The sequence below is a fragment of the Erythrolamprus reginae genome, chromosome 3 (assembly GCF_031021105.1).
Source record: "Erythrolamprus reginae isolate rEryReg1 chromosome 3, rEryReg1.hap1, whole genome shotgun sequence".
In the NCBI taxonomy this organism is placed as follows: Eukaryota; Metazoa; Chordata; class Lepidosauria; order Squamata; family Dipsadidae; genus Erythrolamprus; species Erythrolamprus reginae.
The window spans coordinates 76,075,008-76,096,919 of NC_091952.1; the positions used below are offsets into that span (position 1 = coordinate 76,075,008).

The following is a 21,912-nucleotide window of genomic DNA, read 5'->3' on the forward strand; positions in this document are numbered from 1 at the left end:
ACATGTATCAGAGCGAGATTTGGCTTCTGTACATGCACAGGAAGCAAATCTTGCGAGAATATGCCAGATGAGTGAGTTTTTTGCATTTCTTTTGTTTCCGCGCATGTATGGAAGCAAAAAATAGCCACAAATCTCCAAAAACTCTCTTGTGTGCATCCTGTTGTGAGATTTTGCTTTCTGTACATGCACAGAAGCAAAATAGTGCCAGGACGTGTGTGCCCGTCGGCCAGTCACCTGGAGCTTCATGCGCATCGCCGTTTTCACTACCAAGTGGTCTGTAGCAGTAAGGAACCCAATACTGGGGCCCACCCATTGGAACGGTAGCTCTGTTATATCCCATCCTGACTGCTGTCTCCTCCCAAGACGGAAAAGGAGGGTTGGCCTACCTAATACACTTTGTCTCATCGGGAGGAACCAGCACTCAGTTCCCCCTCTTGTTTGGACCATAACTTGCTGTAGATCCCATCTGGATGTACCAAGAGGCCTAGGACTGCATACTATGCCTCAGATTATCTACTGGACAGATGTAGTACCAATGACCTGAACAGATTTCTTTCTCACTTGACCTTTCCTTGAACCAGTCATAGATCCGTTCGAATGAGGTTTATGTGTGTTGCAGTATGTTCTGTGTTCGCCACATCAAGTCTTTGCATCTGATTTGTCAGAACTGGGAGTCCAGTGGGTGGATCCCGGTTTTAAATAAGAGACTCGATCCTCACTGCTGACAGGCAAGAACACCCATCCTGATTGCTGGCTCCTCCCGATGAGAAGTGTAGATAGGCCAACACTTCTTTTAGTGTTGATTCCTCAGAATTTTTAAAATTAAAAACATTTCTGTTGAATATGGACACGGAAACCATTTTAAAATATTTCCAGTAATATCCATCTGTGAAGATTTGTACACCAAATGAACAACATTACAAAACCAGAGTTGCTCTAGAGTGATCATCATCATTTTTGGAGAGATCTGGCTTGATGCAAAGCAGCTTGAATTCTGAAGTGTGTCCTTGTTTCCATGGAATAATTCTTATAATTTTGCCTAAAACAACAGATATTTGTGATAGGTTCATACCTACAGCTGTTATCATCATCTAGACTTAATAAAGCAATATTTACACAGAAAAAGACAAAATCTGTTTTCTTCCAAATTTTTCTGTTTTAAAAGGAAATAATACGTGGCATGTACACACACACACACATTTATTCTGGGATTGTGACTGGTGCCATATCTGTGGAATATATTTTGTATCTGTATCCAAAGTATCTGCTGATTATCTACAGATAATCAGATATGAAACCTTGTTTGTCCAACATTTACAATTCTGTCAGTCTTAACAACGCTGATTAAAAATCAAATACTCGTATATACTCGAGTATAAGTCGACCCGATTATAAGCCGAGGCACCTACTTTTGCCACAAAAACTGGGAAAATCCCAGAATGGCTTGGTGCAGGTGGTGTGTGTGTGTGGGGGGGGGGGGGGTAGAGCTTGGGGGTGGGGAAATGCTAAGTGGCAGAATCCGCAACAGCAGCCGGGCTTCTCAAACTCTCTCCCCCTTTTCCCAGTCCCTGGCCAGAGGGGCTCCCTCTCCCGTTTGCCTCCCTCTTCCTGCATTTCCTCTGGCGGGGGGAGGAAAAAAAGGTCCCTTCATTGAGAAATAATTTGTGCGCTCACAAGATGCCAGAGGGGAGCGTCTGAAGAGTCCCTGCCGGCGCTCGGGCCATCGCAGCGCCCGAGCACCGTCAGTGACTCGAGTATAAGTCGAGGTCGGATTTTTTCAGCACATTTTTAGTGCTGAAAAACTCGACTTATACTTGAGTATATATGGTGTAAATTTTAGTATAATTTATAAATAAATTAGAAACGTATGCTTCAACACCCACTAAACTAAATTGTATATTTTCAATATTTGTACACCAAAATGTCTTAAAATAAGCAACCTACCTGGTAAGACAGAATTATTTGTCACTGGAGCCCCTCTAAGATTTTTTCAACAAACCTACTTCAACCTTTTCTATCACCTTATCTACTACTAGTAGTATTGAGAAAGATACACTTCAACAGGCTTACTTTGCTCTTTCCAGGATATTAATTGCTTCTTCTATTTTATCTTGATCCAGATATAATAAGGCAAGTTCGAGCAGCGCATTTGGAATTAAGTAATGATCATACTTGATCTTCTTTTCACTTAAAAGAAGAAATGGCAAGGTACATAATATGAATAACAATAGTTTTACAGGCAAGAATAAGTACAGTTATTCAGAGTTGACAGGAAGAAATTCTGGTCTGGTCACTTGATGACTTGCTTAATGACTGCATCATTTAGTGATCAAAATCCAGTTTAAACTGTGATCTTAAGTCAAGGACTACCTATATGTAAGTTATACAGCTCAAACCACTTTCGTTATTTTGCAACGAAGCTTTTTTTTGACCCTGATAGCTAATAACCCAGACTGGTTACTAGGGTTACTAGATAAATCATCTTTTGATGTAGTCATTCTCTCAAGAAATGACCATGTTCTTTCCAGAGTAATTTATATTCTCCTAAATATATTTATTTATTTAATTGGATTGGTATGCTGCCTCTCTCCTAGGACTCGGGGCGGCTCACAGCATGTACAGAAAAACAAGAAACAATAATAGCAATCCAATTAATACATTAAAAAACAGTCTTTAAAATTCTAATTAAAAAAATAGATTTATATCTATCTAGTTTATTAACCAATATGAAAAGACTGCTTGAAAACTTTGAATGCAGCATTTTCTGGTTTACTGTTCATAAACATCTTCTAATTTGGAAACTTACTTGTAGTGAATATAAGTAAAGTGATCTTCTGCTTCTGAAATCTTGCCCAGATGTTTTAAGCATAGCCCTTTCAGAAGCTTTATCATGCAATGGTCATCAACAAAAAAATCTGTAGCTGAAAAATAAAAGAAGGTATATGTCATAGTGGATTAATTAAAAATAAGACAGTTGCCAATGATAACATTACTACTATCATTACTATCTTACAATTAATCCAGTAACTGATTACAGAAGAATGGGTGAATCTGTTCAGCTTCCTAGAAGTCCAAGACAAGCACAATCCCTCTAATTGTCTGTACCCTCTGCAAAGATGCACCTGAAATAAGATCGGGATTACCTGGGCTTTTCTCCAGGACTGTTTCTGCTTCTGTTAAGGACTGCAACAAGTTTTCAGTTAAATCAGGGCACTTCCCAATCACTGCATAACCATTCCAGATATACATCATTTCCTAAACAAAATATTGAAATATATATTACGGACACAAGTATTTTTGTTAAGTTTGTTGTGACAGAATTTTCTTTTTGGCTTCTTGTAAAACTCTACCAACCAGCAATTCTTGATCTACACATTGTCTGCCTCATTGATAGTATCTTATTATTTCCCTGGGATTTTGAAAAAATATTTTATTTATTTGAAATAATGTATTTCAACTTTTAATCTTCTACCTTAAAAGGCCAAAGCAAAAGCCACCCTGAGTCACTTTATAGGGGATATGGGCAGCATAAAAATCTAATCAAATTAAATCAAACCAATCAAACAATAAATAATAGTAAAAAGAGTTGGATTAGATGGAAGAGAATGCAATTCCTTTCTATTAAATTCAGATAAATTCTTTCCTCTTTCAAATTACCGTACTCTTTTCCATCAAAAAGCTCTCTACTTTTAGGTATCTGTGTGTGTGTGTGTGTGTGTGTGTGTGTGTGTGTGTGTCTGTGTGAACCTTGCTGTTCCTACTCATTATGCAAATTCAATCTGGAAGAAAAACAGTAAATATAGTGATTTTAAAATTAAGGAAAACAGAATATATGAATATATAAACCAGTGTGCATCCATGAAACCAGTAATTCCATCTCCAAAATGAGCATCACAAGAATGGATCTGTTTTCTACCACATAAATTACTCAAATATATTAAATAAAAATGAAATACTTACTTGCATAATAGAGCTCTGCAGCAGGATCATTTTACCTTAACTCCCAGCTGGCAGCAATTTGCACTAATCAAAACACCAGTACTTAGTTTTATTATTATAATATTTGTTCTCCAAATCACATCTATATTCCTATTGTATGTTTCTATTCCTTTTTGAAGAGTCTTTAAAAGAGGGATGTTCAGAAAGGCACCTGAAAGGAAACATCTGAAGGTTCTGAGGTTCATAGCAGCACCTTGTTATTTTATGTTCCTGAAGGTATATTCTAATTTTTATTGTCCTTTGTAAATTGCTCAGAATGTTCAGAAATGAAGCGGCAGCTAGCAGAACCAAGTTAGAAATGAACAAACAAGAAAAAACATACTACATTCCATTTTCCTTTTTCTTTGCTGAGAAGATAGGTAGAACATTTCAGCAGAGAGATCTTGTTTGCTTGCTCTCTGATTTTCTCACTCCTTGCCAGACCCTTGCAGCAAAGCAGTGCTTCTCAAATAGTGGGGTGCCCCCCCCCGGGAGTGTGCGTACCAATGCCAGGGAGGGCAAGTGTGACTCCAGGGAACATGTGTGGTCTCTCTCAATCGATTCCCCTGAATGGGTAGTGTTTTCCCAGTTGCACGCTGCTCCGAACCCGGAAGAGAAGGCAGACAGGCGGAGTGGGGAGGCTGCGTGGGTTCTTCTTGTGCTCGGTGGGTGCTGCAGAAGCCATGAATGGCATGACGAACCTGCTGCTGGACAAGGAGGAGCATCCTCTGCAGCTGAACGAAAGTTTTAAATGGCACCCTAAAGCCTCCTTCCACACCATTCACTATGAGTCCAGCAGAAGCAGCGCTTAGAAGCCAGGCCGGCAACCCCAAAACTTCAGCTTGATTAAGCTGGTCTGGCCCTGTGTCAAAAGAGGGCCCTAACCATGGTAGCCTATGCCTACCTAACCGAAAACAGGCTCCACTGAGTTCAGTGTGACTTACTTCCAAGAAAGTGGGTTTGAGTAGCCTTCCCCAGTCAATAGTTTGCTTGCAGTTTATAATAAGTAAATATTAACACTAAGATTCCATTGGGGCCAGATTGGAGAGTTGGAAGGGTGTGAAATTACTTCTTCCTGGTGTGTGGTGGAGCATAACAGAAAGTAATTGAGAAGCACTGCAGTAGGGCAATCAGGCCCAACCTTCTTCCTTGCTCGGCACATTGGGGAACCCGAGCTTCTAGTTTGCCTTTCTCTGACAAATGCTCATCACCTTGTATTTCCTTCCTGAATAGTCTTATTTAGCCTCCAAGCAGTGTCCAATCGGGTATATGAGAGCAGGCAAGGGTATAGAGTCACTTCGTGCAAAAAGAAAGGCTTGGCTGTGTTGCCTAACCAACTAGATTCAGATATTTATTTATTGTTGTTTATTGATTGATTTTGTCCAATACACAATGAAGGTTTTATTGGGTATGCACATAGTAAAATACATAATGAAGGTTATAGAGGATATACTCATAGTAAAATATATCTAAGAAAGAATAGAAGAGAAGATATAGGAATAAAACATATCAATGAAAGAATAGAAGAAGAGATATAGGAATAGAAGAAAGGTATAGGATATATAGGAGAGCAATAGGACAGTGGATGGAAGGCACTCTAGTGCACTTGTACTCGCCCCTTACTGACCTCTTAGGAATCTGGATAGGTCAACTGTGGATAATCTAAGGGTAAAATGTTGGGGGTTTGGGGATGACACTATTGAGTCTGGTAATGAGTTCCACGCTTCGACAACTCGGTTACTGAAGTCATATTTTTTATAGTCAAGTTTGGAGTGGTTAATATTAATTTTAAATCTGTTGTGTGCTCTTGTGTTGTTGTGGTTAAAGCTGAAGTAGTCGCCGACAGGCAGGACGTTGCAGCATATGATCTTGTGGGCAATACTTAGATCATGTTTAAGGCGTCTTAGTTCTAAGCTTTCTAGGCCCAGGATTGAAAGTCTAGTCTCGTAAGGTATTGTTTCAAGTGGAGGAGTGAAGGGCTCTTTTGGTGAAGTACCTTTGGACATTTTCAAGGGTGTTAATGTCTGAGATGCGATATGGGTTCCAAACATATGAGCTGTATTCGAGGATGGGTCTGGCGAAAGTTTTGTAAGCTCTGTTAAGTAGTGAGAGATTGCCAGAGCAGAAGCTATGTGGGATTAGGTTTACAACTCTTGAAGTCTTCTATGTTGTTGCAGTGGGCTTTGGCACTTAAATCTTTTGTTATTAGTATACTGAGGTCTTTAACCGAATGGCGGTTATCTGTGATAATTTGATTATTCAGTTCGTATTTGGAGTTCAGATTCTTTTTCCCAATGTGTAGGACAGAGCATTTGCTAGTTGAGATTTGGAGTTGCCATGTGTTAGACCACTCAGAAACAGAGTTCAGGTCTTTTTGGAGAGTAGTTGTATTATCGGTGGTGTTGAAGAGTTTTACATCATTGGCGAAGAGGACACAGTTGCTTGTGATGTAATCGCAAAGATCATTGATGTAGAGAATGAAGAGCCTTGGTCCCTGTACGCTACCTTGGGGAACACCGCTTTTAACTGGGACGGGGGTGGATATGCTGCTTCCCATTTTGACCACTTGTTGTTTGTTTGACAGGAATGCTGTAATCCAGCTGTGGAGGGATCCTGAGATGCCATAGGATTTGAGTTTTAGAAGTAGTTTGTTGTGGACCACTGAATCAAAGACTTTGCAGAAGTCGATATAAATTGCATTTATAGATTTCCCTTGATCTAGGTGAGTTGTTCATATATTTTTGCAGTGGAGGAGCTGCAGGTTGCAGGATAGTTTTTTTCTGAATCCAAGTTGTTTGTTAGAGAGCAAATTATTAGTTTCTAGATGGAGAGTAGTTGATTTGTTTATAATTGATTCCATGATTTTGCATGGGACGCAGCATAGTGATATTGATCTGTAGTTATCAACAAGAGGGGATCTCCTTTTTTGAAGATGGGGATGACCATTGCTTTCGACCATAGCTTAGGAAGTGTGCTGGTTCTGAAGGATTTTTCAAAAAGTATGCTTAGTGGTTCAGCTATGGCAGAAGAGAGCTTTTTTAGGAAGTAAGCACGTAGACCGTCTGGTCCGACTGATAGAGAAGGTTTAAGTTCACGTAATGCTTTTTCAACTCGGTCTTCAGTGAAGCCTACTTGGGTTAGGTTATTGAGGGAGTTTGAGGTGCAATTGATGAAATTGGGGGATGAACTATTGCTGTTAACAAAGACAGAGCCAAAGAAAGAGTTGAGGAGGTTAGCTTTCGATGAATCATCGTGGTATTCTTTGTTGTTGGGTCCTTTGAGAGGTGGGATAGGTCTAGAGTCTTTGAGTTTATTGTTGTAGAAGGCTCTATTAGATTTGGTGTGTAGGAGGTTTTCCTCTTGTTTGCTGTAGTAGTTAAGGCATTCTGCTTTTATTTGATTGCAAATGCTTTTATATCAGCTTTTGAAGTTGGAAACTTGTCCTTTTTTGTTTTTCCTCCAGAGAGATTTTTTTCTTGTTTGTATTTTTCCTATTGAGATGGGGATATTGCCCAAGAGATCTATGGAGCTGAGCTATGTGACCAGGGCCACCATCAGGAATTTTGGGGCCCCATAAAGCCTAAGTGTCTGCCCCCCCCCCCGCCATTTTAAAACTATTTTAAGTTGCCAAGCCACTCCATCCCCCAGGGATCATTTCCCGCTTCACGCCAAGCGAGGCGGTCCCATAGGCCAGTGTTTCCCAACCTTGGCAACTTGAAGATATCTGGACTTCAACTCCCAGAATTCCCCAGCCAGCAAACGCGAGGAGCTGGAAAGGACGAGGGGAGAGAAAAAGCAAGGTACCAGCAGTCAGGCGGGTGTCTTGAGGGGGCACTCCCATCTGGAAGGAAGGGAAGAAAGGCGAGGGCAAGCTATGAAGGAGGGAGGGAGGGAGGAAGGGAAGGAGGAAGGAATGGTAAAAGGGGCGATCAAGAGAGGAATGGGTGAATGAATGGACGGAGGGTGGGAAGGAAGGAAGGAAAGAGGGAAGGGACAGGAACAGAGGAAGGGTGCAAAGAAAGCAAGGAAAGGTGTGAAAGGGGAGAGTAAGAGAGGAAGGAGTGAAAGAAGGGAATGAGGGAGGAAAGAAGGGAGGAAGGAAAAGGAAAGCAAGAAATGGAGGGAGGAAAGGAAGGAAGGAAGGAAAGAAAGAAACGGGGAAGGGACAGGAACAGAGGAAGGAAGCAAGGAAACTTATGAAAGGGGAGAGTAAGAGAGGAAGGACTGAAGGGAGGGAGGGAGGGAAGAAGGTAGGAAGGAGAAAGAAAAGAAGAAATAGAGGAAGGGAAGGTAAAAGAGAGAAAGAAAAAGAGCAAGAAAGAAAGAAAGAGAGAAAGAAAGAAAGAAAGAGAATGAAAGAGAAATAAAAATAGAGAGGGGGAATGAAAGAAATGGAAGGAAGGAGAGAAAGCAAGAGAAAGAAAGCAAGAGAAAGAAAAAAGAATGAAAGAGCAAGAGAGCAAGAGAGAAAAAGAAAGAAAGAGAGAAAGAAAGAAAGAAAGAAAGAAAGAAAGGCAACTTCAAAGAAAGGCTCACTGAGCATCTCTCACTCTCTCTTTCTACCCCTCTTTCTTTCTCTCTCTTCCTTTCTATCTCTCCTCTTCCTTTATCTCCTCTCTCTCTCTCCCTCTCTCTTTCTCTCCCCCCTCTCTCCCCCCTTTCCCTCTCTCCCTCTCTTGCTATCTCTTTCTCTCTTTCTCCCCCTCTCTCCCTCTCTTTCTCCCTCTCCCTCTCTCTCTCTCTCCCCCCTCTCTTTCTCTCCCTCTCTTGCTATCTCTTTCTCTCCCCCTCTCTCCCTCTCTCTCTCCCTCTCTTGCTATCTCTTTCTCTCTCTTTCTCCCCCCTCTCTCCCTCTCTTTCTCCCTCTCCCTCTCTCTCTCTCCCCCCTCTCTCTTTCTCTCTCTCCCTCTCTTGCTATCTCTTTCTCTCCCCCCTCTCTCCCTCTCTCTTTCTCTCGGCGGTGGCAAGGTCGTCAGCTGTGAGGCGGAGCTCCGGAACGGAGCACTGACGGCGGCGGCTAGACGTGTTGCTAAACGCCGTAAATGCTGTCCAGCCGCCGCGGTCAGTGCCTCTGTTCCAGAGCTCAGCCTCCGCCTCACAGCTGACCACTCTGCCGCTGCCCCACGGCTACTACCCGCTGCCTGCGACTGCTGAGAGAAAGAGAGAGGGAGAGGGGCCTACTACCCGCTGCGGCTGTCGCTGCCGCCGCCATCACCCTCCCGCTGCACGCCGCCCTTCCGCTGCCGCTACCCTCCCACCAGCCCCAAAGCTCACCTGCTGCAGTAGCCAGGGAAGCTCCAGCCGGGCGGGGCGCTGCAGTTGCCGGAAAACTTGGAAGGCGCTAAGAAGGAAGCTCAGCTTCCTCTTCTCACAACTTTTTGAACAATTAGGGGCCCCGGCCTTCTGGCGCCAAATTAGCAGCTCCTTGCACATGCGCAAAAGGGCCCGGCCTTTTTCTTTGCTGAGGTGACAGTCTGCACATGTGCAAGGAGCTGCTGACTGTGGGCCCCTCTAATTGGTCAATTTCACCGGGCCCGGGACGGGACTCCCAGTAGTACCGGTCTATTGGCGGCCCTGTATGTGACCACTATTTCCAAGTCACTGATTCTCCTGAAGTGTTTCCATAGCAAAAGTCCAAATTTTGGTTTTAACTTTGATCAAATAAAACAACTCTAAATTCCTTCATTTTACTTTTAACAATCTAATGTTAAAAGTAAAGAAAAGAACACAAGGTCTTTTCATTTTTTCTTCGTCTATTCTCACAAATTTTTTTAAAACTTGAACAAGCTTTAAAAATGCAGTATAAATAAATCCAGTTCACTACTTTAGTTTCTATTTCACTTGTATATCCAGTGTAACATGTTTTTCATATCATTGTCATCAGGCAAAACTATTTCTTCTGTAACATCTTTAAAAATGTTAAAGATCTATAGAGGCAGTCACTCTTAAAATTTGCCAATTGTTCAAAAATATCCTTCAATATGTACTATGTTGAAATATTTAAGTGGTTTTCTACTTTCTACATATCCTTCTGTTTTTTTTCCAGGTGTCTAACTTTCCAAGTCTTACCCTATCATTTTTTTTTAAATATTTTTTTTACACATGGAGGACTTTTATAATTAATTTCAAAATCTTACTTCAAATCTATCTGGACCCTTTGTTCATTTGTAACTTTCCACAAGCAAATTTCTAACTATGCTTTTGCTATTTATTAATAAATAAATAAATAAAGCTCACCCAGTATTTTTAGACTGGAACATCCAAAAGTTCATAATAACTAAAAAGAAAAAAATTAATAGGCAACTCCTGAAAGTGATTGGAAAAAGATGTGAACTCAGTATCCATAAATGTGTTGGCCATGGTTTGAACGAAAAGGTCTTTCCCTTGTGTCTCAGCGCTCTTAATTTTCCAGAGACTTGTGATATCCTAGTGAGGAGCAACTATACACTGATGATATTACCTAGTTTGGTAATGAAACATCTGCAAGAAAATATTCAAGGTTAAAGAACACCAAGGACCCCCTCCTTTTTAAAAAAAAAAACCCATGAGCTACAAATATTTTTCTTTATGAATGAAGAGCAGTTGTCTGGAGCACTTGCACATGATCTTAAGAACTCTTTTTTGTCTGGAGAAGAATTACCGGTATAAAGATCTGATCTACTTACTGGGCCTGCATTCCACAGTAGTTGTTGGATCTGCTTTTAATGGAGCTGTTTCCAGTTCTTCATTCCTTCCTGAAAAGTTCTTTCTATGTCAGTTTCAATTAGCCAGGAGTTTGAAGGAACAGAATCGCAACAAAAAAGGCCCTTTCTTTTATACGCATGGCAATAAGGGCCCTTCCACTAGAATCAAAATTGGCCTGGTGCTGCAGTTAATTATTAACAGCCTGCTATAAATAGTGCAATTCCAATTTCTAATTCCTCAGATAGAGTTTCATTATTAGTGAGCGCCATCTGGTGCTCTTGTTATGCTGCTCCACCAAGAAAGACAAAAATGATTATCAGCCATAAATGAGGCAAGAAGTCAATTAAGTAAAGAATGTGATTTTCTGAAATAAAGAGATACACATCTATTTGTGCACTATAAATGTGATTTTTTCAGGAATACTTTCCACCTATATAGTGTTCTCCATTTGCACTCTGAAACTCTCTATAAAACATAGTTTTGTACATATAGTTAATAGTTTGCATAGTTAATAGTTATCCTGCATGAGTCACTGATTGGCTTGATTTACAGATCTCATCATTATTTTGTACTTTTTTCTCATTATGCATAACTGGTTGAGTGAACTCATGAAACTGTGCATATGCTATTTCCCACACCTGACGTCTCCAATGTGACTCTCTCTCTAATTGTGATGGACTTCAGTGTCATATTCATGCTCAGTATGTCCAATGTACTAGATGATACCTGTTTGGGAAAAATTGAGTCATATAATCCACTCCTCTTATTTGTGGCAAGCAAAACAAAGCATACCAGCCATTCAGAGATGCACACCCAATGGGTTTTATTCATGCTGTGAAAAAAGCAGGTTAGAGTCCTCATGGAATATTTCACTCCAGCACCATCAAATTAAAAGAAATACCAGGAGAATTTGTATATAATGTTTAGGTCCATGTACATATTCAAATCAAATCAATCTTTAGAACATTCACAGACTAGCATATTTATATATAAGAAACAGATGTGGAGGAGGGATTTTTTTTCCAGCTTACCAAAACAGGCACAGGAAGTGGAATAGGATTTGGGGAAAGATATCTCCGGGATTTCCGAATTGCAAACTTTTCTGTAGGCAAGGATTTCCCTGCTATTTTCATTTTCAAACTAGGCACAGCCCTGGGAAGAAAAACAAGAGATATACATTTAAATGATTTCCTGTATGATAACTGTAATCTTCTAAAAATTAGAAAAAATAAAAAATGGAGAAGTCAAAACAGAACAGAACAAAATGATATTGTTCCTGTATTATATAATAAAAGCATTTTGTGCTACAGACAACCAAATTCTATCTAGATATTGCAAGAATTTGAAGAAGTACAGTGAATGGCCTTCCAGAGAGATTTTCGGCTGACAATGGGCACAGTGATCCAGACAAAAATTGTTCCTGCCTTAGGAAAATGTCATTTTCTTAGCTCAGAAATTACCAGCACCAGGGCAAGAATATGATGATCAGCAGAATATATACCCTTCCCTGAATAATTTTGACACAATTTATCTCATAACCATGAATAGAATTCTATTAGATCTTCCTTAACTTTAAAGATGATGTAAATATAAATTTCACACTACCACATAAAATGACAACTTTAGTTTTATAATGTGATTGAATGAAATAAGTTTATCTTCTCTCATTATCAATTACTATTTTCCATTCTGACGTCTATTTTATTCTCAAAAATCTTACCTAAATAGCTCAACTTCATCATCTCCAAAAGGTTTATAATCTTTTGCCCCAAACATGCTGAGGTAGCCAGCTTTCATAAATATGTAAGTAGCCTAAAAGAAAAGCAATACTTTTGAGATATATTTATGTTATCATCTCCAATACAACATGGAGATCAATAATCATGAAGCCAGAAAGGAGCAGAAAGTGTATTATTTTCTAGTACAGTGTTCCCTCGATTTTTGCGGGGGTTACGTTCCAAGACCTCCCGCGAAAGTCTATTTTCCGCGAAGTAGCGGTGCGGAAGTAAAAACACCATTTTTGGCTATGGACAGCCAAAAACTACCCCCACGCACCCTTTTTCAAGGCAGTGCAAGGAGCCGGGCTTGAAATTAGGGCAGGGAGCGACGAAAGTGCGGAGGCCGGCAAAGATTGCTTTGAATGTAGGCTGCCCCCGCCCCCCCAGCGCCTCTGGCCCCCTCGCCGCTACCGCCCGCCCGCCCGATCCACCCCTCTCACCGGCTTTCTTGGGACACGGGTCCTCCTGCAGCAGCGCTGGCGGCTATGGCTTCTCATCCTCCTCATTCGGCCGGTAACCGCTCTGAGCGCTTTGAGAATGCCCGCCCCTCTCACAGTCCCTTAGCTGAGAGCGCTTTCGTCCCAGCTATCAGCGAGGGGACTGCAGGAGAGGTGGGGGCAGGCGTTCTCACAGAGAGGGAGAGAGAGAGGGAGAAAGAGAGAGAGAGCAAGAGGGGGGAGAGTGGAAGGTAGAGAGAGAGAGAAAAATTATAGAAAAAGGGAGAAAAAAAGAGAAATGAGAAAATGATTGAAGCAGAGAATGACAGGAAAGAAAGAGAAAGAGAGAGAGAAGTGACTCTTGGTGATGACATATGACGTCATCGGGTGGGAAAAACCGTGGTATAGAAAAAAACCCGCGGAGTATTTTTTAATTAATATTTTTTGAAAAACCGTGGTATAGCCATTTCGCGAAGTTTGAACCCGCGAAAATCGAGGGATCACTGTACAGTGATCCCCCGCTCGTTGCGAGGGTTCCGTTCCAGGACCCCCCGCAACGAGCGGGTTTTCGCGAAGTAGCGCTGCGGAAGTAAAAACACCATCTGCGCATGTGCAGATGGTGTTTTAAACTTCCGCAGCGCTAGCGAGGAACCGAAGATTGGGGGGCGGCACGGCTCTTTTAAAACATCGCCGCCGACATGGGGGGCTCGCTAGCACCCCCCCCAAACCCCCAACCCGGGTTTGGGGGGGTGCTAGCAAGCCCCCCATGTCGGCGGCGATGTTTTAAAAGAGCCGCGCCGCCCCCCAATCTTCGGCTCCTCAGCGGCGAGCGAGCGAAGCCAAGCCGGCAGCAATGTCGCCGCCGCTGCAGCCAACGCGCGCTACGATCTTCCGGGCCAGCCAGGCTCAGTCACGGAAGGCAGCTGCTTGGCCCGGGATGCTGGGCCGAAAGGAGCCGGGCTTGAAGATCGCAGCGCCCGTTGGCTGCGGTGGCGAGGGCTTGCGATGGAGGGTGGAGGAAGCGGCCATGGGAGGGCGAGCTGCCTCAGGGAGGAGGATCGGGCGGGACCAGGTGGGGGCTGGAATTTCTCCGCTGGGAAGAAGTGGCCAGGGCGAAGGGCGGGCGAGCGGCGAAGGGCGGGCGAGCGGGTGCTGGGGAGGGCTTCTCGCCCTCCCGCCAGCAAGAGGGGGAGCGAACGGCGTGGGCAGGCGAAGGGCGGGCGAGCGGCAGCGAGGAGTTTGCGTAGGCGGTGGGGAAACTCCTCGCTGATGCCAGCAAGAGGGGGAAGACCCAGGGAAGCCGCCCAGCAGCTGATCTCCCGGTTGCCATCTACGCATGCGTGCCCATAGAAAAAAAGGGCACGCATGCGTAGATGGTATTTTGACTTCCGGGTTGAAAAATCGCAAATTACCCTGTTCGCAATGGTCGGGGACGCAATAACCGGGGGATCACTGTAATGGGAAAAGAACTATTCTTGTCGGCATGAAAATATAAAATTACACAGAGCTAATTTGTGAGCAAATGAATACACCTCAGAATTTCTCAGAGTTCTGTAAATATAATAATAAAGCAGTAAATAGAATATAAGAAGGTATATTTATAAAACAACAAGGCTTAAAACTGATAACATGGAATTAAGAAGAAATTCCGATAACGGATAGCTGTAATAGTGAAATGGTGATTTTAAATTTGAAAAATGTTGAATAAAAAGTAAAAACAAACAAAAAACCCCCAAAACCCAAGTCAAGGACTATCCGTAATCCTGCCCGTATCTTTGTTTTTAACTCACTTTTGACCAGGTATTCTCTTGGCTAAGCAAATCTGCATAGAAATATCCCATCTTCCACTGCTGTTTATATGTGAAGCACCACATCAGTTCCCAGTAGCACATGTGATGGAATTGCTTCCAAAGTTTCTGGGCTTCACAGCACTCCTCAAACCTTCTGATGGCCTGAAAAAGCAAAAACAAATTTAACCTCAACTAATGTAACTTGAAAATACCAGTTCCAAAAACTAACACTAATGTCCCGAAACAATTACTGAGAAAATAAAATACAACTGTGTGGAAAATTAATACAAATAAAGTACATGGTATCAATCATTCCCCTTACAACCCGTTATTTATTAATTGCTTTTTAAATTTATTCCACTGATGCTCCCAGCAATTCAGGGTAATACGCATACATAGTTTTTCAGCATCCTCCCTTTATCTTCACTGTGATCTTGTAAGATAGTTGAAATTGAAAGAGAGGGATTAGTCTACAATTACTTCATAACCATGTGGCATTTTGAACCTATATTTCTTAAACCTTAAATCAACCATTTGCTCCTAATATTTATAATTTAATTTCCATACAAATGTATTAATGCTGTTTGTCCCATTTTAATAATGTATGAACTTCAATGTTTCAGTTATTTATCACGAGTGTGTGTGTGTATTTGCAAACAAAACAACTCCCAGAATAAAGGTGGTCCTTGTTTAGCAACCAGAATTGGTTTTCGTGAAATAATTGTTTCTTTAAATGATCTCAGTCATGAACCACAAAACTGAGAGAGACAGATGCTGCAAAGATCACAGATTAGATAAATTTCTCACGCAGCAGTACTAGCATTATTCTCACCTCAAAAGTTGGCCAAAATTTTTTTTTTAAACTATTTTTTACTACCAGTTATTACATCAGATTTGCAAATGTCCGTAGTTGCTAATCGAGGGTATAAAATAAACAAAAATTAAATAAATATTTTTTAAATTGGTAAGATAAAATACTCGTAGCAGAATTGATTAGAATAGCAATACTACTAAATAGCTCTTAAACAAAAGGAACAGACTGAATTAAAATATTAGGCAAATAAAATTATCTGGCATAGGGAATAAAAGATTTGTGCCAAGTAATTGCTTCTATATTGTGTAAAGGTTATTGGACATCACAACAAAAAAAGGTTTTAGATCAAAATTGGCCTATTTGTAGGCCAATTTTGTCTGTAAATATTGGTGATAAGGAACAGGTTAGAGTTTTTTTATCATTAAAAATCACACTAATGAGCCAGTTCCCTTTCTAGAATCTTTGCTCTCATTTGCTTTTATCTCTACCTGAGTAGAAAGTGTAAGTGGGTTTCTCTCTCTCTCTCCTTCTCTCTCTCTCCTTCTCTAACACACACACACACACACTTTTTCAAAAGTTCACTCATTTGCCACTATCAGTTCTTGAACAGGAGAAAGAGAACATCTCATCTGAAAACTGGGTAGAACAGAACAACAACAAAAACTGCTTCCAAAGAAACAAACTCTTAAAGATTCCACTTTTCATTTTTTTACTAGGAACCAGGGCCAAGCAATTATCACTTCAAAACCAACGTTATCTTTGATCTTTATTATCATACAAGTAATAAAATAAGCATTTGAAAAAATAATTTAATCACAATTACTATCAAATGAAGGAAACAACAATTCTTTGTGTATTCTTCGTATAATACCTATCTTAATTTTTTATTGCTAATTTTACTGCCTTTTACCTTGGTTTCTGTTTTCTCAAGATTTGGGGACTGAATTCTTCAACCCAGTTGTATGAAATCTATTTTATTAGGGTGTCTGCTTCCACAAGGCATCTGATAACAAAGACATGCCTAACTTTCTCTCCCCATAACTCACAGTCTTATCCCCGCAGTAAACTGGGGAGACAGTCTCTACATTTAGAGTCCTTAAAAGATTCCAACTAACCAGCATACTAACTATGGGCCTCATGTACAGCTGCTCAAAATTAACAGTACCCTTAATCCCCTTACACTCTACTTCTTGTGAGCTCATAAACTGAAATAATAGCACGGGAAAGAAAAAAAAGCAGATTACTCACTCCATCAATATTGCCTCTTATTGTTTCTATTCTCCCTGCAAAAAACAGGAATATGGCACTCTAGAAGAAATCCAAGAGAAAACATTAGTTTCTATGTCATTTTTTAAAAATGAGGCACTGCATAGAACTATTTGGTAGATTGGTTAAAGTTATATCTTACTTTTGGATATCGAATCAGGTAAGGTTTGAGAAGTTTCTCTGCTTCTTCAACATTTCCTTTACCTGTCCCTAGATTAATTGGAAGAAAAATTAAAATAAAGTGAAGGAAGATTGATAGTCTGGCTGAATTATTAAAATGAAACAATAAATGATATACTTCTAATAAAGCAAGAATCCTTTTATTGGATTTATATAAACAATATATTTATATAAAAGCTTGTTGTTTTAACAATTTATAGAAATATCTAACTTGTTTCTCAAAGCTCTGGATGGCTAACTACATTTTAAAAACATACACACAAAGAAACCCAAGACAAAAGTGGAAAAAACTGTAACAACAAATTTAAACAATACTCAATTTGCCATGACCCACAAAAATATTTATTTTTAACCACATTTTATTTTATCCTCTGTGTAAAGCGTTCTGTGCATGCACAGAGGATAAAAGAACCCAAATGGCAGTGTCCAGGCATGTGGGTGGAGCCTCACACTCCCTTCGCAACCGGCTTTCGGACAATTGATAGGCATGAGTGAACCAGGAGCATTTCATCCCTGATTTGGATTTCCCGAAGATGACATTGTGAAGCACTAAGTAACTACATTTGAAGAATTCAGTATTATTTTCAAATGATAAATTCATGAAAATAGTTTGTCATGAATCTGAATCTTTCCTATTTTGGATTATTTTAAAAAGTCACTTTTAGAGAAAAAAGGAAATCCTACCTAGCAGAAAGGTCAGGAAGGTATGATAGCATAACAGTAGCAGAGTACACAGCACAGATCTAAAGCCACACATTGGTGTTCCTTCTTGAAGTTGCTGCAAGCCATATTTCTGTAACACAGACAGACAGATAAAGAGTTACAAATTAATCACATTTTAGCTTGCCTTGTCTGTTCTACTGCAAGGAAACCAAAAGATTAGTACTGTATCTCTCAGTATATCAAACCTGCATCACATAATTAGATGGCTTACACAGTTAGCCTGGGAGGAAATACCAATCATTGTAAGTTGCCCTAAATGTTGATGATGTAATTAGTCATCTCTTTTGTGAAATACCATATGAACGAAGTACTGTTTGCACACTATCTGTACATATAGACTAAATTATGCTATCTTTTTACCGTAGGCATATTACTGCAAAACAATTGCTAAATCATGATCTATTTCATTTATGCAATCACTGTCCCACATATATCGCATGTACCTCTTATAAATAATAATATATGAAGTCCTCAACTTTCAACTACAAATGAGCCTAACATTCTTGTTGCTAAAAGAAGACAGTTAAGTGAATTTTGCCTCATTTTATGATCTTTCTTGCCACGGTTAAGTGAATCCTTGTTAACTGTTAAGTTAGCAACATGGTTGTTAAGTGGATCTGACTCCCCCATTGACTTTGCTTGTTATAAGATTGAAAAAGGTGATCACATGACACTGGACAGTACCACTTTGTAAATATGAGTCAGTTGCCAAGCCTTTGAATTTTGATGACATGACTATGAAGCTGCTGCAAGAAATGCAAATGTAAAAGCCGCCCAGAGTCCCCAGAGAGTTGGGCGGCATACTGAATGAATGAATGAATTAATTGATTAATTAATAATCATAAATCAATTTTTTCAGCGCTGTTGTAACTTCAAATGGTCACTGAATGAAACTGTTATAAGTCTAGGACAACGACCTGTACTCTTCGTCATCAAATTGTTGCAGATTAAACACTTGCCTTATTTCCAGAAAACCCAACAAATTCCAGTAACCGTGCAATCCTTGTTGGTAACATTGATAGAGTCTGGAGCGAAGGTGAGAAAGAAAGGGAAAAAACCAGATTCCCATCACTATATTTTACAGTGCTTCATTAATATAAAAATACTTACAGTCTTTCCATTACATTGTAGTCCATATCCGTTGAAATGGCCTCTCTGAGGCTGTTCCATCTTCTTGTTATTTTATTATTCTTAAATACAGCATAAGTAGAGCTTGACTTACAATCATAACTGAGTCCCATAATTGCAGTTGTAAGTTGTACATCTATAAAGCAGGTCACCATGTGCTTTTTATAACTTTTTGTGGTGGTCGTGAAATGAACACTGCAGTTGTTAAGCAAATATTGCAGTCATTAAGTGAACTAATTTTAACTACAGGTTTTGCCAGAAACTAGAGGTAAATGCCAGTTTAGGGCAAAAACCGTAAATCGCAGTTATGTGACTACAAGACACTGCAAATAGCTAAAAATATGGGCTGGTTGCTGAGGCCTAAAGTTTGATTGGTGGGGAGGGGAGCTAACATCAGAAAACTGGGACAGCTTTTTGAGGATCCGTTACAATTTCAAAAGGTCCCTATAGGACGAATCATTAAATCAAGAGCTACTTATATAAAAAATTCCTGTTACCATTCAGAGCTACCTCAGAGAGATTAGTTGGTGAAGAGAAGATTGTACAACAATATCAAAGAAATAAGCACCTTGGAATAAAAAGATGGATTATAAACTCAATAATAAATGAGGTAAACTATTTTAATACAGTATGATTTGTGAAGAAGCCTAGTGTACTCTGCCCTACAGGACTGCTCAGTAGAGGAACCCAAAGATTTTAATAGTTGCTTTGCTTCAGCATTGCTCTGTGAAGCACTGTAGTGAAAAAAAAATCTCAGATGAAGCATACAGTATAGAGAAAATAACAGGATGTGTTACAGAGACAGCATGAAAACAACTGTTGCGTGTCTGAAACAATGTAAACATTTGACAATTTTGCAGCTGTTAACTGATGTGCTCCAAGATCCTTTATGGCCAATATCAATAGTATCACAAGTACTGGTTAATAAAGCAGTCCCCTTACTAGAAATATAACAATATAACAATGTCATCCTGGGAATACCTGTACTGTAAAATACTTCATAAAGAGCTTTAAAATAAAATACCAGGGAAGTAATTTCCTCACAGAGCTATTATTTTTCGTTAAGCTTTTTAATAAAAATATTTATCTAGATCTAAATTAACTAAGGAGTTATAGGAGACAGTTGATGAAGTTAAAAATTCTAGTAAAAAAACTAAAGCATTTATAAGGTAAGTTTCCTTCCTGTATGAAATACCATATTTTGGGGAGTATAAGAGGCACCCTAATTTTGAGGGGGAAAATCTACCTGCCAGGTATTCATCTGGCTAGAGCCTTTAGTCTGTTCAGCTTCAGCACATTATTTTATCCCCTGGTTAGGGCTGAAAAAATCTGTTCAGACGGAGTAGGAATGAAAGCAAGCCTGCAAAGACTTAGGGCAGGAAAATGTTTTTTGGAGGGAATAGGAAGCCAGGAAGATCGTTAGTACCTAGTTAGGCCTAGGGGGAAAAAACTTTGGAAAAGCTACATTCGAAGTATAAGATGCACCTAAATTTTCAGCCTCTTTTAGGGAGGAAAAGGATGTGTCTTATACTCTGAAAGATATTGTATGTGGAATTAAAAGCTGGCCTTCGTCCAAGTCTACAGAATCCTGCATGTGAATCTTTGCAATTATTTATCACTTTTTATAATAGAATAGTTTGATCTTGGAAAGCTATTGGAGTTCAATTTGAAGCTTACATTATTCAATTGTGTATATTCTTTAATGCATGGAGTATTTATATCCATATGAGATAATTTTGACATGTGTTACATATCTGTGCTAAAACTATTCCAAAAAAACCTTTCATATGAAAGAGCCATTGCTCTAAATTATATTATGAAGGACTATTTGCTGGTGTTCTGCATAATATTAATATCAGAATAACTGGTGCAAAGTTAAAATAATTCAATTTAAAAATTTATTAGAAATTCAACACATACCAGATTAAATGCTCCAATTCCCAACTTCATACCAACTTCAAAATGGAGGTGATTTTCTCCTTTCACATAACTGGGAGACTGTATTAGATTCTCCAGTACCCTAACAAAACAAAATATCTCATTATAAACAATTTTTTTTTTACATAGAGCAATTATTAAGGATCACTAGTAATCATTAATTTTGGGTCCCAAACATGGTACATGTTCCAACAATAAGCAGTTCCACCTTGACACTTTCTGGTTTCCTGGATCATCTGATTTTTAGAAAGTGAGTGGAATATTTCAATTTTAACATTAATTGCAAGCTAGCATTTTGCAAAATCCTAGCTTGTCACCCTCTAGTATCTTTTTCATTTCCACAGGATCTCCATTCTATGGAAATAACAGTGAGAACATCTGTAGACCAATGCATTACTTAGAAGTGGAGGACTGCAGGCTATTTAAACTGACTGCTAGCTGCAATTCAGCAGTTCAAATCTCACCAGCCGAAAAAGCCTTCCATCCTTCCGAAGTGGGTAAAAGGAAGAGCCAGATTGTTGGGGGCAATGTGCTGACTCCGTAATCCCTTAAAGAGGGCTGTAAAGTCACTATGAAGTAGTATATAACTCTAAGTACTCTTGCTATAGTTAATACCGTAGATGTCAGCCCTGGAGGCCATCTTTTTTCTTAGGTTCTTCAGGGCTGCCACACTTAGTGCTGTGGAAAGTGGGAGGGGGGTTGCATGGAGTTACTAGAGTTATTTAGCCATAACAACATTATCTGAAAGTCAAGGATGTTCAACCTGCACCTGGAGAGACGGGATTGAGAGACATCTCCAAATGGGGCATTGGATTGATTGGACCATTTAATGGACATGCGGGTCCAAGGAAAGGGAAAGCCCAGGAACTTTCACATTTGGGTTTTCCCAGATATGCCAATATGACATCTCTAATAAAATGGATCTTTGAGAAACTGTTTGCCTTCAGAACTTCCTTCAGCAATTTTGTGAATTAACCAAATTTAAGAGATACTTACTAGCCCAGACACAGGAGAAAAACTTGATGTTATTTTTAAACCGGCGAGATACACATTTGGTTCTTTTTTGTAGGAGCTCCACAATATGAAAATTCCTTTTGCAGAGTTGGAAGATGGCTTTGAAGTATTTTAAACATACAGTACTTAAAATATTTTGTAACCATGGGCTTTCTGAGACAGGATTCCATAAGGCCTCCCAA

At 39.9% G+C, this 21,912-nt stretch overlaps 1 protein-coding gene across 2 annotated transcripts in view; it reads right to left on the reverse strand.

Annotated features, from left to right (window-relative positions):
• Nucleotides 1-859: 859 nt before the first annotated feature.
• The window catches only part of TTC39A (tetratricopeptide repeat domain 39A), a 42,588-nt gene continuing 21,535 nt past the window's right edge, over nucleotides 860-21,912 (reverse strand). For both annotated transcript variants that reach the window (XM_070745860.1, XM_070745858.1), the window contains exons 7-18: nucleotides 20,699-20,798; nucleotides 18,610-18,675; nucleotides 17,612-17,720; nucleotides 16,890-16,957; nucleotides 16,730-16,789; nucleotides 14,668-14,829; nucleotides 12,383-12,474; nucleotides 11,694-11,814; nucleotides 3,144-3,255; nucleotides 2,807-2,921; nucleotides 2,071-2,187; nucleotides 860-1,039 (exon numbers count right to left, since the gene is read on the reverse strand). In XM_070745860.1, coding sequence (XP_070601961.1) covers nucleotides 952-1,039; nucleotides 2,071-2,187; nucleotides 2,807-2,921; nucleotides 3,144-3,255; nucleotides 11,694-11,814; nucleotides 12,383-12,474; nucleotides 14,668-14,829; nucleotides 16,730-16,789; nucleotides 16,890-16,957; nucleotides 17,612-17,720; nucleotides 18,610-18,675; nucleotides 20,699-20,798 — 1,210 coding nt within the window. In that variant the 3' untranslated portion in view covers nucleotides 860-951. The remainder of the gene's footprint in view (nucleotides 1,040-2,070; nucleotides 2,188-2,806; nucleotides 2,922-3,143; nucleotides 3,256-11,693; nucleotides 11,815-12,382; nucleotides 12,475-14,667; nucleotides 14,830-16,729; nucleotides 16,790-16,889; nucleotides 16,958-17,611; nucleotides 17,721-18,609; nucleotides 18,676-20,698; nucleotides 20,799-21,912) is intronic.